Source organism: Euleptes europaea, chromosome 6, assembly GCF_029931775.1.
Source record: "Euleptes europaea isolate rEulEur1 chromosome 6, rEulEur1.hap1, whole genome shotgun sequence".
NCBI lineage: Eukaryota > Metazoa > Chordata > Lepidosauria > Squamata > Sphaerodactylidae > Euleptes > Euleptes europaea.
Window position 1 is genome coordinate 55,573,231 of NC_079317.1, and position 13,185 is coordinate 55,586,415.

Here is a 13,185-nt window from a genome sequence, read left to right on the forward strand (position 1 = left end):
CTCTAAGGAGCTCAGGATGGTATTCATGAGCCCTTCCATTGTTTTGCCCTCACAATCACCCTCAGGTTTAGGTTAGGCTGAGAGTGAGAGAGTGCGACTGCCCCCTAACCATTTATTGAGCTTCACAGTTAAGTGGGGATTGGAAACCACAGTTTCCTAGCCCTAGTCCAATGCTCTAACCACTTTGCCACACTGGCAGTTCAGCTTATTCTCTTGTTTACAAGTGTTTGTTTAGCTCTTGATTTCAACTCACCTTATTCAACTTCCCTCTTCATGGCACCTGGCTGAATGTGTGAAGCAGTTCCGTTGAGAAGTAGCATGCTCAAGTGACACCAAGAGCTGATATAGAAGCTCTGTCTGTTGCATTAGACCATTGGTGATGCATTCACACATGCAGACTATCTAGGGATGCCAGGTCCCTCTTCGCGACCCGCAGGAGGTTTTTGGAGTGGAGCCTGAGGGGAGCAGGGTTTGTGGAGGGAAGGGACTTCAATGCCTAGAGTCCAATTGCCAAAGTGGCCATTTTCTCCAGGTGACCTGAACTCTATCGGCTGGAGATCAGTTGTAATAGCAGGAAATCTCCAGCAACCACCTGGAGGTTGGCAACCCCAAGTCTATCATGATATTGCAGACACTGAGTAAGGAAAAGATGTGAATCAGCCCTTAGAAAGAATGCTAAGCTGAGCTGAATCTAGTTTTCAGAATTTGTATTTCTGTATTTTTAAAAGAAAACTTCACCAGCCACCATTCCACAGTAGCTGGAGGCATCACATCTGAGCTTGGTTGGAGCTGGCCAGGAGCAACTGGGTTTCCAACTGGACTCCAGCCCACAGCTTGGGATCTGGCATGACTTCCTGACATGGACAGAAAACAGTTCTGTAGATATTAGAACCCCAGCATATCAAGACCGAAGTGGATTTGGTAAAGATTAGTTTTGAGCTTGCCTCTCCCCAAGCAATCTACTTTTAGCTATAATAATCCTGCCTCATGTCTGGAAGCCCAGAGGATAAAGTATATTATTGTGTTTGTGGTTTTTCTCCCTCTTTGTTTACTTCTTAAGAGCCCCAAGTAGGGATTAGAGTTTTCTTTAAAGCCAGTTAGAAACATCCACAGCTTTCCTAACATCGCAGTTCCTCTTTCCTCCTGCACAATCTCATTTTTTCACGTCAGGATCGAAGAACATAAAGCCGAGGCTGCCCTGCTCTCCCCCTCCCTCACCTCCCTGCCCCAAGCTGGCCCACGCAATCAATGCGGTTCTGGCTCAAAGAATGATTTTTGCTGCTTTCATGGCCCAAATGGCTTTCCCCATGCTTGACATGAATGATGCATCTTTGTGGCTACTTATGCAGCTTGGGACATAGCTGTGTGTAAATAACTCTGTCCAGAAACCCAAGACTGGGTCAAAAGCACTTTCCTTCAGTCCCTTGCTCAAATGCCAAATTTTGATCCAGGGAAATGAACAGGCATTCTACACCAACAGCAAATCAAGGAGTAACACGGTTTCTCAGCTGTATCATTTCAGATGTATGAATGCTCCCCCAGATTTTATTTTTAAAAAACTCACCTCTATATTGTATGCATGGGAAATTGTGTCCAGGGGTATTTGGATGTGACCCTTTCAGGCTTGCAGTCTGAAGCAGTCCTCGCGGAGCAATGGTTGAATCACATAGTAGGCTTAGAATAATAGAATCATAGAGTTGGAAGGGACCACCAGGGTCATGTAGTCCAACCCCCTGCACAATGCAGGAAATTCACAACTACCTCCCCCCGACACCCCCAGTGACTCCTACTCCATGCCCATAAGATGGCCAAGATGCCCACCCTCTAGGGTTGCCAACCTCCAGGTAACAGCAGAAGATCTCCTGCTATTAATACTGATCTCCAGACGATAGAGATCAGCTCACCTGGAGAAAATGGCTGCTTTGGCAATTGGACTCTATGGCATTGAAGTCCCTCCCCTCCCCAAATCTCTTCCTTCTTAGGCTCTGCCCCAAAAAACCTCCCGCTGGTGGTGAAGAGGGACCTGGCAACCCTCCCTCCCATGAACTTATTGTACAGACCTCTATGTGATGTTCCCTTTTGCTTGCAAATCAGGAATAGGGTACTCGCTCGGGTTCCTACTCTGTGTTCACACAGCAGAGACATGTGTGTTCAAAACATCCATTTATCAACAAGAAGTTACAGGTGTTGGAGCAACTGGTTCAGGGCCAAGGAGCTCATGCAGTCCTTATTTCTAACTAACAAACAGAAGGAAGAAGCAGGGACTCCACCCCATGAGGCTAAACCAACACATCAATATGGGGTGGGGGGGGGGCAATACTGTTCCATTTAATGTGTACAATAAATACACCACACTCCAGGCCCTAGTTTTAAAAGGTGCAAAAATGTTCATATTGCCCATTTCTACAGCTGTATGCACTTTAAATGTGAAAGGGTGTCTCTCAAGTCACATCTCTTTCCACACTTCTGAGGAGCAAACTGCATGTGAACATGTAAAGACCCCCTAATAGTGATTTAAAATGAAAAGCAGTCTTAATTAGTTAATTAATTAAAACATATATCCCGCCTGGCCGCATAGCTCAAGTCACTTTAGAAATCATGATTAGAAGCATTGCAATTTAAAACCAACAAAATAAGACTTCAATGATCCCTCCTCACTTTTCCACTGAAAAATTTCCTCCCCCAGCATCTTTTCCTCCAGTAGGACAAAAAAGAGACCTAGCTGTCTCTGTGAGCGACCCTCTTCCCCACTGCTTCTCCACTCAGAAGTCTGGCCTCCCAAGACCGCTTTTCATTTATGTGCAAAAGGGGAAAATACTGCCGCTCTCCCATGGAGTAGATGCATGTACTCCCAGTGTAGACACGGCTTCTGCATTTCCCCATGGACAGGAGGAGTTTCCCCCATGTACATGAGCCTCAGAAACATGTGGCACACTCTTGCCATGAATGTGGCTTTAACTATCAGCACAGGGAGTACATCCAGAAGCAATTTGACTAGTAACAGGATGATTCATTCAGTTCGATAAGGCTGCTTTGGAAAGCAAACTATGTGGCAGCTGCCAGTAACACTCGTGTTAGCTTGGCCCTGAGCCTGTTGAAGTGGAATGCAAATGAAGCGTTTTTAGGAAAATAATAACAATCCTCTTGGATCGTGAGCCTCATATAAGCCTTTTGGACCAGAATAGAACTCACAGAGATAATTGGAATACAAAAGTAAATCAATTGCACACTTCGTGCTTTTATTTCATTGGTGGGTAGAATCAAGATCCTGAACATCCCCAGAATGTTTGATCGAGTTCCAGTTCCATAACTGCTTCTAAACGTTCTGTGATTTTGAATGGCTTTTAAAGGAATTGTCTCTACATGCTAGGGGTTGCATATTTTCATGCTGTCCAGAAGAGATAAACTGGAGACAGGATGGATGCTCAAGCTACAGTTATTCTCAGAGTTGGCCTAAACCCTGCTTATCCCCACAATGGGGCTAGAGAAGGGGTATACAGGTGACACTGATTTAGGGCAAAGAGCCAGGGGCCACTATGCCTATACTCCTGATTGTCTAGGCTAGCGAAGAGGAGCATGGGCACAGTGGCACCTATAGGGTTGCCAACTGCCAGATACTAGCTGGAGATCTCCTGCTATTACAACCAATTTCCAGCCAATAGAGATCAGTTCATCTGGAGAAAATGGCCGCTTTGGCAATTGGACTCTATGGCATTGAAGTCCCTCCCCAAACCCCATCGTCCTCAGGCTCCGCCCTGAAAACCTCCCACTGGTGGCGAAGAGGGACCTGGCAACCCTATCTTCCTGCCATTCTCCCCACTCAAAATCCCACCTTCCCGAGCTGCTTTTCCTCTATCAATATCTTTTATTTTTCAGGTAGGAAAGTAGCTGGGAAGGGAGTATGAGTTTGAGCTGGAAAACAGCAGGAGGGTCAAAGGTTAAACAGACATAGTTGCCAACTACAGGGAAATGCCTGGAAATTTGGGGGCGGAGCTTAGGGAGGACTGAGTTTGGGGAGGGGAGGGACCTTAGCAGGGATATGATGCCACAGAGGCCGCCCTCCAGAGTTCTGTAGTCTGGAGATCAATTGTAATCCTGGGAGATCTCCAGGTCCCACCTAGAAGTTGGCAACTAGGGCTCTTCCCACTGTCACTTACACATCTCCAAGGTTGCTTTCCATTAACAGAAACAAACCATTCTGTTGTGTCAGCTGTAAATGTCAAAATGCAGTTCACACCATCTCAGGCCACGTTGCACATTAATTGGGCTGTGCGTGAAATTTACTTGTATGATTTATTTTGATCTGGGTTTTCACAAATAGGTGGGTGGTGAAGGGCAAGGCAAAGGTCACAATAAAGTAGGAAAGAGTCATAGGAACTAGACAGAAGGTGAATAAACTGTACAAGAAACCCTCATAGTCCTGGTAGCCCTCCACAACCCTTTCTGCAGTTTCCAAACTTTCAGCCCATATTTGCAGACTTCTGTCTGAAACTGTAATGGCTAGAAACACATGCTTTAGAAAATAAGCAAGCTAAAATGGCTAGTAGGAGGCCAGGATTTTGTGCAGGAGTTCAAACGATGGACTATCCATTCTTTTTCCTGCTCACCTACAGGCTGTGTTGTAGGGTTGCCAGATCGCTCTTTGCCACCGGCGGGAGGTTTTTGGGGCAGAGGAGGGTGGGGTTTGGGGAAAGGGGGGGGGACTTCAATGCCATAGAGTCCATTTTCCTGGAGGTGAGATGAAGGAAAAACAAAATGGAGGCCTTGCTTTGCCTGCTCTGCTTCCTTGCTTGGCTGCTGAACTTCCAAGGGAATTTCTTGCTGTTGTGATTTACATCTCCCTGTTTGCACTCTTCTTCCTGACAGCTGTGTCCCTGCAAGCCAGGGTCTGGACGCTGATGCTTCCCTCCACCTAGGCAGCCAGTGCCCATTGCTCTCTCTCCCCCCCCCCCCCCGCCAGCTTGTCCTTGCATCATCCTTCACCCCACTAACTGCCCCACCACCCCTTCTCTCACTGACTGGAGTACTTAACCTTTGGGGATTTTAAAAACAACAACACTCTCTTCTGTGTCACCTTAATTGCTCCGTTTTTCGAGCAGAACGGTGACTCACAAATTCTTTTAATACAATAAAACGCATCCACTGACTTGTGCTGAAGTTAGGAAAGCTGTGTGAATGCGTTGGCTCACAATCACCAAGGCCATCAACCCCGGCTATGTGCTGGCCACCTTAACCTGTTATAACACCTGGGCTTGGCCACAGGAGCCCTCTACATTGCCTTACAGTTTTTAAAATTTTGCTGCCTTTACAGAGATGGGGCAGAAGAATGGTCCTGCTCTGTCCACAAAACAGAGAAATCAAAGGGTGGCTGTGGAAATAAATATATGGGGAATAGCAGCTCTTTCTCTCAGTGTGTGTGTGGGGGGGGGAGAAGAGGGCTGAAAGCAGGGCCCTCTTACCCCATGGTGAAGAATAATATTTGTAGGGCAAAGAAAATTCCAAGGGGATGAATATCTTGAAATGGACAAAAAAACAACGTGCGTAAAGGAACCCTCTTTGCTCAGCAGCTGTCTCTTTGTGCTGTGGTCTGCACTGAAAACAGGCTCTCCCAAGGCAGGCTTGAGGGAATTAGGTAGCAGTAATTCTTTGGGACAAGCACTTGCCCACCCCACCCCGTCTCCAGTGCTACTTCTGTTACCACAGAACCACTTATTTTAATATTTTGTGTGAATGCCCTTGAGAGAGTGAGAGAGAGCGCGCAAGAGAGAGAGAGAACAGTCACAATATGGGATTAACGCCATCGTGTAAGAGGTGACAGATGGGTTTAGGAACTGCAGAGGCTCCTGTCACATGCCAGCCGTTTTCCTAAAATGGGAGCATTCATTTTCCAGCCAGAGACCCAAGGAGCATTAAGGGGCTTTCTGGCCAGAGAGTCAATTTGTAAATGGCTGGCAAGGCATTTTGGAATTAGGGATTTATGCTATTTGGGTTGAGCCTGCATCATTCTCTCAACATCTTTGGGATTCCTGTATTGAGTAATAAGGCAGCTCTGTTTTTTACATGGAACTGTAGCATTCATTCAAAATGCATCTCCAGATACTAAGGGAGCTAATAGGGCTGGCAGAATCATCAATAATGCAAGTAAAAAGGCAAGGGAAGTGGATTAAGAATATCCACTAGGAATATCCACTGGTGGTATGACTATATATCAGGACCACCCAGAGACCAGGTGGGGGTACAATCCAGATGGTGAAACTCCCCACTGAAGACAATGAAGCATAGGGGAATTGGGGAAGGCAATTCAGCAGATTAACTGAGAGAAAGGAAATTTATGCGCTGCTGAGCCATTTGTTATAGTTAGGGGTGTATGAATTCCTTATCGCCACCAAACAAATACAGAAATTGGTTGTGGAAGTAGAATTCAGTATCCTGAAACTCTGTTTTAAAAGTAAGTGTTTAGGCTGCAAAGATAGTCTTCAAAGTGAGTGAATAACGCCTGATGAAATATCACAAACCAGAGAAGGGACTGATGGGGATTCCCAGGGGTCCCGAGGTGGGAGGGTGAATCTGTGGTCCATATGGCTTCTTGCCTTTCCACATTAATAACAAAAGTGCACACAATTACTTACTAGTATATGCAACACAGAATCCATCATTGCATAATGCAGACTTTTGATTTTTAGAGCACTGCATAGACATCCCTGGATTACTGGTGGAGCGAATAATGTAAGCCCCATTGGGTCCCCATTGGGAAGAATGGTGGGGTATGAATGAAATAAATGAAAATAGATAAATAAAATAATTATTGGATCATTTGTCCATTGACCAAGGATGGAAAGGCAATGAAGAATCAGACCCAGTTTGTGTGCAGCTTAGGCAAAGGCTGTAGCTGTGAGGCATCAAGCAGGTCTCGGGGGGCGGGCAGCACACACATTGTTTAAATAAGAGCAGGTCTTCGGTGAAACAAACCTGGCTTAAAAATTGTGTGCAGGGCACACCCCAGCTCTGATCTATTGGTGCAAGGAGGTATGTCCGTGCCACCTTTCCTTCTTTTGGCTAGAGGTGGCGCTGTAGTGGTTTAGCTCAGGGCTTCTTAAACTTTTTTCACTCGCAACCCCTTTTTGCCCAAGAAATATTTATGTGACCCCAGGTACATAGGTATATAAAATAGGTATACAAATCAAACATTTACTGATAATAAATCATAAAGAAATTTATTTTAAATCAATTCTTTTGTATACGTATAATTTTACCATTTACTGTTGCCACATTTTTCACAACCCCCACATTCAGTTACGCAAGCCCATGTGGGGTCACGTCCCACAGTTTAAGAAGCATTGGTTTAGCCTGCAGGCGAAATCCTTGCCTCTGATATCACCTGTTTAAGACCTATTGCAAGCTTGAATCCTGACCCCAGTGTGACAATTTTTTTCAGGACAAAGCCCCCAAGTGGGAGACCCCTTTTGCTCTGACGTGCTTTATAACTTCTTGTTGCCCTGACTCGGCCAAGTGTGCACCAAAGAATGTGTGCGGGCATTCAAATGCTGGGTGGGTGATTTCTAGAAGCATTTGAGCAGCTTCTTAAAGGGTGGCTGCCATGGAGTTATTTTAATTTTGTTTAGGCTTTTGCAATTTTATTCTGATATTTTATAGGTTGTATTTTGGAAGCTTGCTTTAATGCTCTTGCAACCCATCCACAGCCTTCAGGATAAGGTGAGGTGCAATATCTATCTAAAGTCATCTAAGAATGCAGAATTCTGCTCCATTAATGTTTTCAAATCTCTTCCCCTCCCACTTCTCTAGTACTGGATAAATGAGTACACCTCCACACTGGGTATTGGAGTCTTCCATTCTGGCATTGAAATCTACGGCAGAGGTATGGTGCTTTCTGTTAATTATGTCTGAAAATGATAGGATCTTCAATAGATTCTTCTAATGGGTGTGGGAGTAGAGTGAGATCTCTGTGTTACTCTTTGTCCAGGGCAGTAGCTTGTTCTTAAGAAGACCAAGGTCTTCAGACTTACTGTTTCTGTGATTCTGTTCTGCCTCACAGGTTGCAATTGCATACCCTCCCCGTATTACAAATGAAAATAAGGACACATAGATGTCAGATGTCAGTATTCTCACATCAGTGATCCCCACCTTACATATCACTGAAGGCTTCTCGATGCCTTCTAAATGAGGTCTTAATTTATTCTGCAGTAACCTATCCTGTTCAGGTCTTCTGAAGCAATGGTGTCCCTAAAACAATCTTTGCACTTTTCCACCTTAACATCTCACAGCTGTTATTGTAATTCCTGTAAAAGAACGGCAACACATCAGTCCCACTTGACGTCTTGATAAGCGGCTGTAGTGGAATGGGCGTTTCTGTTTTTTTTGCTGCCTATAGAAAACCAAGAAGAATTAACTGGCATGATTTAAAAGCTAACAGGGCATTAGAGCCAAAATACAGCATGTTCCTGTATGGCAGGGAGCCACATGATGCTTGGCTCTTTATGTTCTTACATTAGTGTTGGTTACCCCCAACTCAGGCTTTAGAGGGAGGGTGCCTCAGGAATAGCCCCTCCAGTGCATGTGTGCACTCCCTTAAATGGTTCCTAAGGGAATGTCTAAAAAGGCAAAATAGAGACAGGGATTTACCAGGGAAACCCTATTGTTGCTATAAATTATGCCTGGTGGTATCAGGTATTGACACAGATGACCTACAATTGCCAGCCTTTGGCAGAAAACATTTTGAAGCCTCTGTGGGGCCATCAGAAGAGCTTTTAGAGAGCAGAGCCAACAGTGGGTCAAGGTGCATCACAGGGGAGCAGTGTCTGGTGCCTCTGGTCAGGTCCAAGCCCAGCACAACGGCTCTGTCTGCTTACTTAAGGTGTAAAAATCAGCTGTGGAATGGAACAGCCTAGCCCCTTCCTTTTTTGACAACTACTGGTAGATAAACTGCATATCATCTGGCAGGCCTTGTTTCTGGTTCATTGGTTTAACAACGTATTGCATATTATGGAATGCTTATTAGGCAGCAATATAAATATTATCACTATTATTGTTACTCATTACATGAAGATAGAGGGGCATGTATAGCATTGCTGTTTAACATGGCATTTAAGTTCAGCTCCACGCTGGGAATATAAAGGTCAGGAGGGATTTGGAGAGACTTGCCACCAGCAATAACAGTACATGGCAGACCACAAAGCATCGCAGCGTTAATAAATGGCATCGCAAGGATGGCTTTAGCTGATGCTAACTGCTCAGTTTCAGTGTGAAAGAGCTGGCCAGGAAAGGGTCAATGATATCCAAATGTTCAGCCTGGTTGCTCAACGGCACTCCACTGTTAGGTAGGGTTGCCAGCCTCCAGGTACTAGGTGGAGATCTCCTGATATTACAACTGATCTCCAGCCGATAAGAGATCAGATCACCTGGAGAAAATGGCCACTTTGGCAATTGGACTCTATGGCATTGAAATCCCTCCCCTCCCCAAACCCTGCCCTCTTCAGGCTCTGCCCAAAAGTTTCCAGGTGTTTCCCAACCTGGAGCTGGCAACCCTATTGCTAGGGATGCAGCAAACATTCCAAACCCTTTCTCCGCACAGTTTGTGAAAGGCAGTGGGGGTTGTGCTGCTAATGCAGGGTCATTGGCAGATTCTTTCTCCTACCCTCCCCTGCCTCTCCTTTCCTGCTCTCAGTAGTCTCACTCTTTTTTTCTTTCTGGGCCACAAATTATGCTGTCCTCATGTATTGTCAAAGAAAACATCCCCCACACAAAACTTTTTGGATAGGAGAATTTTATGCTTGGAGAAAATACTTCAGCAGCACCTTCTCAGATAACTGAGTTAAATTTGCACTAGGCAGATCCTTGGGGATGCTGAGAGATACTAATGGAATCCAGTTTTAAAATGGTTTGAATTTGGCCCAGAAAGTATACAAAAATATTTTGAGACTTTGCTTTTTAGTTGGTGGGTCACATATCATAGAAGGACTTGCAATAGCAATGCCCAGAACCATTAAAAAATCTTTTGAGAGAAGAAAAAAACCTGAAGGAATGAGAGAGTGGAAGATGGAGCAAGCGGGGGTGGGGGGAGAGGGGGAGAGAGAGATGCAGATAGAAGAAAAACAGAGTGGGGGGAGGCATGTCAATGGTAACAATTTAATGGTGGATGAAGTGTTGTAGGATGAAGTTCAAGTGGGACCTCAGGTTTGAAAGACTGGATCTCACTGATTTTGGAAGATGCTGGTCTCTGCTGCCTGTTGAATGGACAGAACTGGACACTAGAAGTTTGTAGTTCAAGAATGAGGGCCAATCTGTATAAATAGTAGTTCACATGCAAAAGGGGTTTGCATGTTTAAGTGCTCTTAACACTAGTAACAACGAAAGGTACTCTGAAAACGAGCACTGTGGGAAATTGTAGATTAGTCCCTGATATCTTGTGTTCGATGTGCAGGGAGATATTTTTAAACATCAGGGATCATTTAATCATGCAGTCCCCCAACGCATGGTCTGCTGCTTTGCAGACTGGGTAGCACCTTGTCCAGGAAGTGTTTTATCCCATGCCCAGCTGTTTGTGTGGACTGTTCACAACTAGTCTAGCAAAGAGACAAAGACTGGCTCCACCTGGCATCTGGAGTGCTGTAGTTAAAAAGGGAGCATTGACAGAAATATAATTAACCTTTTTACCTGTGGCTTTTCTGGGATGTATTTGGCCATTTTCAAGGGTCAGGCTACAGAAGTAATTCATCTGGAGTCGAATGTTCTTTGCAGCAGATGTGATATTGACTATTCAAGTTATAGGTCTTCTGGTCTCTTTAGGTTCAAACCTGACCTCGACTTCAGAAAGTCTTATAAAATACAAATGAAACACAAACCACAGATGTTCTGTTCCTTGGATGTAAAGCGCTGGCTTACTAAATGCTTTGTTGATGAAACTGAGATGACTCTAACCAAGCGTCTCTGCTTTTGTGCTGTTCACTCTCATTGATGTAATGCATTCACTGCCTCGGTGGTCGTCAAAGGCAAACAGGTCCAATCCAGGATTGACTGGAACAGGCAGAGGTGACATCTGCTGAAGAACTTTGGTTGTGAGGCTGTCCTTTGTTTAGTAAAGCCAGAGCTGAGGCCCAAATGAAACCAACTCTGGTGAGGCAGCTGGCTTTAATGCTAACAATCAGCCACACAGACAGCTGTTGTGGCCTTTCCCAGGGACTGTCTTTGTGTTTTTTCTTACCGTCTCTTTCTTTCCTTGGCAGAATTTGCCTATGGAGGGCATCCTTACCCTTTCAGTGGGATTTTTGAGATCACACCAGGCAGTGCTGTAGAGCTTGGCGAGACATTTAAGTTCAAGTAAGGGCCTTTCTTTCTCCTCCCACATTCAGCATTACCTCCTAGGCATCCTGCAGCCCATGTGTTCTCAACAGGACAACCCATTTTAATTCTTCCTTTCTGTCCTTTCTCCTTTCCCAAGTATTTTCCAATGACTTTGTGGCTGTTTCTGTAAAGTATGTGGTAGTGTAAACATACACTAGTGAGGTGATGGCTAGGGTTGCCAGGCAACTAGCAGGAGACTGGGGTGGGGGAGTGGGGTCAAGGGGAAAGCACCCTCATCAATGTCATGACATCCCTTCTGGCAGAAACCCAGAAGTGACATCATGCCTCTCTAAGAATTTCCAGAATCACAGTGTTTTTACCATAGAGTTTCTGGTGATTCCTAGAAAGAACTGATGTTACTTCCAGGTTTTCCCTAGAAGAGACATCACACTGTAGCCCAACTGCCATTTTTTAGATTAATTTTCTCCTGCCAGCAGCAGCAGTGATGGTGGGAAATAGGAACTGGGGATGGGGGATTCCCTGCTCCCAGCAGAGTTTGACAACCCTAGTTTGGAGGTTGTGCTGGGAACAACTCTGTTGTCCATTTCTTGCATTTAAAAGCATTATTTTTTTTAAAAAATACAGGGTTTAAAATGCATCCCAGAATTTGCTTTATGTTATTGTGAGTAGAGAGCTGAACTTGAAGCAGGGACTGTGCAGCAGACTGCACCCCAGAACAGTTTGTTACAACTCCACACAGGTCCTACAATTCCAGGAATACAGTGGTAAAAAAATGACTTCTAGGTGGAGGAGAAAGCTAGGAAGACCAGCAGAAGGTGCAGATAGATCATATCTAACCTAATAACTGAATTAATGCCTCTGAACATATGCTGATTTTCTCTCTCCCCCATTGAGTAGCCATACCTCTTCTTTGATGAGGGTTCTAGACTCCTAGACTTCTGAAGGAAAGCCAGTTATGGTGATACATAATGTCATGTGGATGGGACAGGTTTTTCCAGGCCACTGCAAACCTCTTGGGAAAATGATGGTGTGGAGAAAATCACATACCCTGTGAATTGAGTGTTTTCTATAGTCAGTCCCCACAGGAAGCACTTTTAATTGGTCTCTGTATGACATCCAGTTTGTGTGTAGCTACTTCATGGTTCCACAATAAGGTGCCCATGACTAGTATGGTTCCCACCAGTACTTTCCCTGGTGCCCACCAAGCTGCTTGGAAGATGAGAGGGGCCTTTGTAAGGCAGGGTGTCTGGATGCGAGCCCACACCTGTACTCAACCCACCCCACCAAAGCCCCAGAGCCAGGATAGTTACCTGGTCTGCAGCAATTGGAGGGAGGGAAGGGTGGCAAGGAAGAGGCTGCTTGCCTAAGGTTGATAAGCTACAGGAGCCAGCCAGCAGATGATTGAAGAGGAACACCTGGATCAGGGAAACAGGTGGACCCAACCAGACCCAGGTGTAGGGGCTATTGGGTGAATGGGGAGGGGTGGATGATTGGCTCCTCAAGGACAAAGGAGGCAGGAGTAAGACCAGAAAGGGAAATAAAAGGCAGGCTTCACAGACAGGCCAGGGAGAAAGGAAACACCTCAATACTGGAGAGGGAGATAGAGTGCTGTTTTGGGGAGTAAAGGCAGGACCTGTGGTGCTTAGCCAGGTTCTGACGTTCCCCAGTTCTGAGGCCCAAGGAGCTCCAACATGGAGAAAATGACAGCAGAAAAGGGGGAAGGTGACCCCACAGCAGGGGGCACTCGCAAAGAGATTGTTAGTGATTGCCCTCATTCATGAAAGGGTTTTCTATGGATGAAGTAGCAGCAGCAGCAGCTACTGGAGGATCAGCATGACTAGTAAGCATCCAGGCTTGAGGGTCCAC

General features: G+C 45.4%; 1 protein-coding gene across 1 annotated transcript in view; it reads left to right on the plus strand.

Moving 5' to 3' along the window:
• The window catches only part of LOC130478729 (deubiquitinase DESI2-like), a 53,860-nt gene that overhangs the window by 27,549 nt on the left and 13,126 nt on the right, over positions 1-13,185 (plus strand). Inside the window, exons 2-3 of the mRNA XM_056850918.1 lie at positions 7,804-7,876; positions 11,241-11,334. Of these exons, the coding sequence (XP_056706896.1) occupies positions 7,804-7,876; positions 11,241-11,334 (167 nt within the window). The remainder of the gene's footprint in view (positions 1-7,803; positions 7,877-11,240; positions 11,335-13,185) is intronic.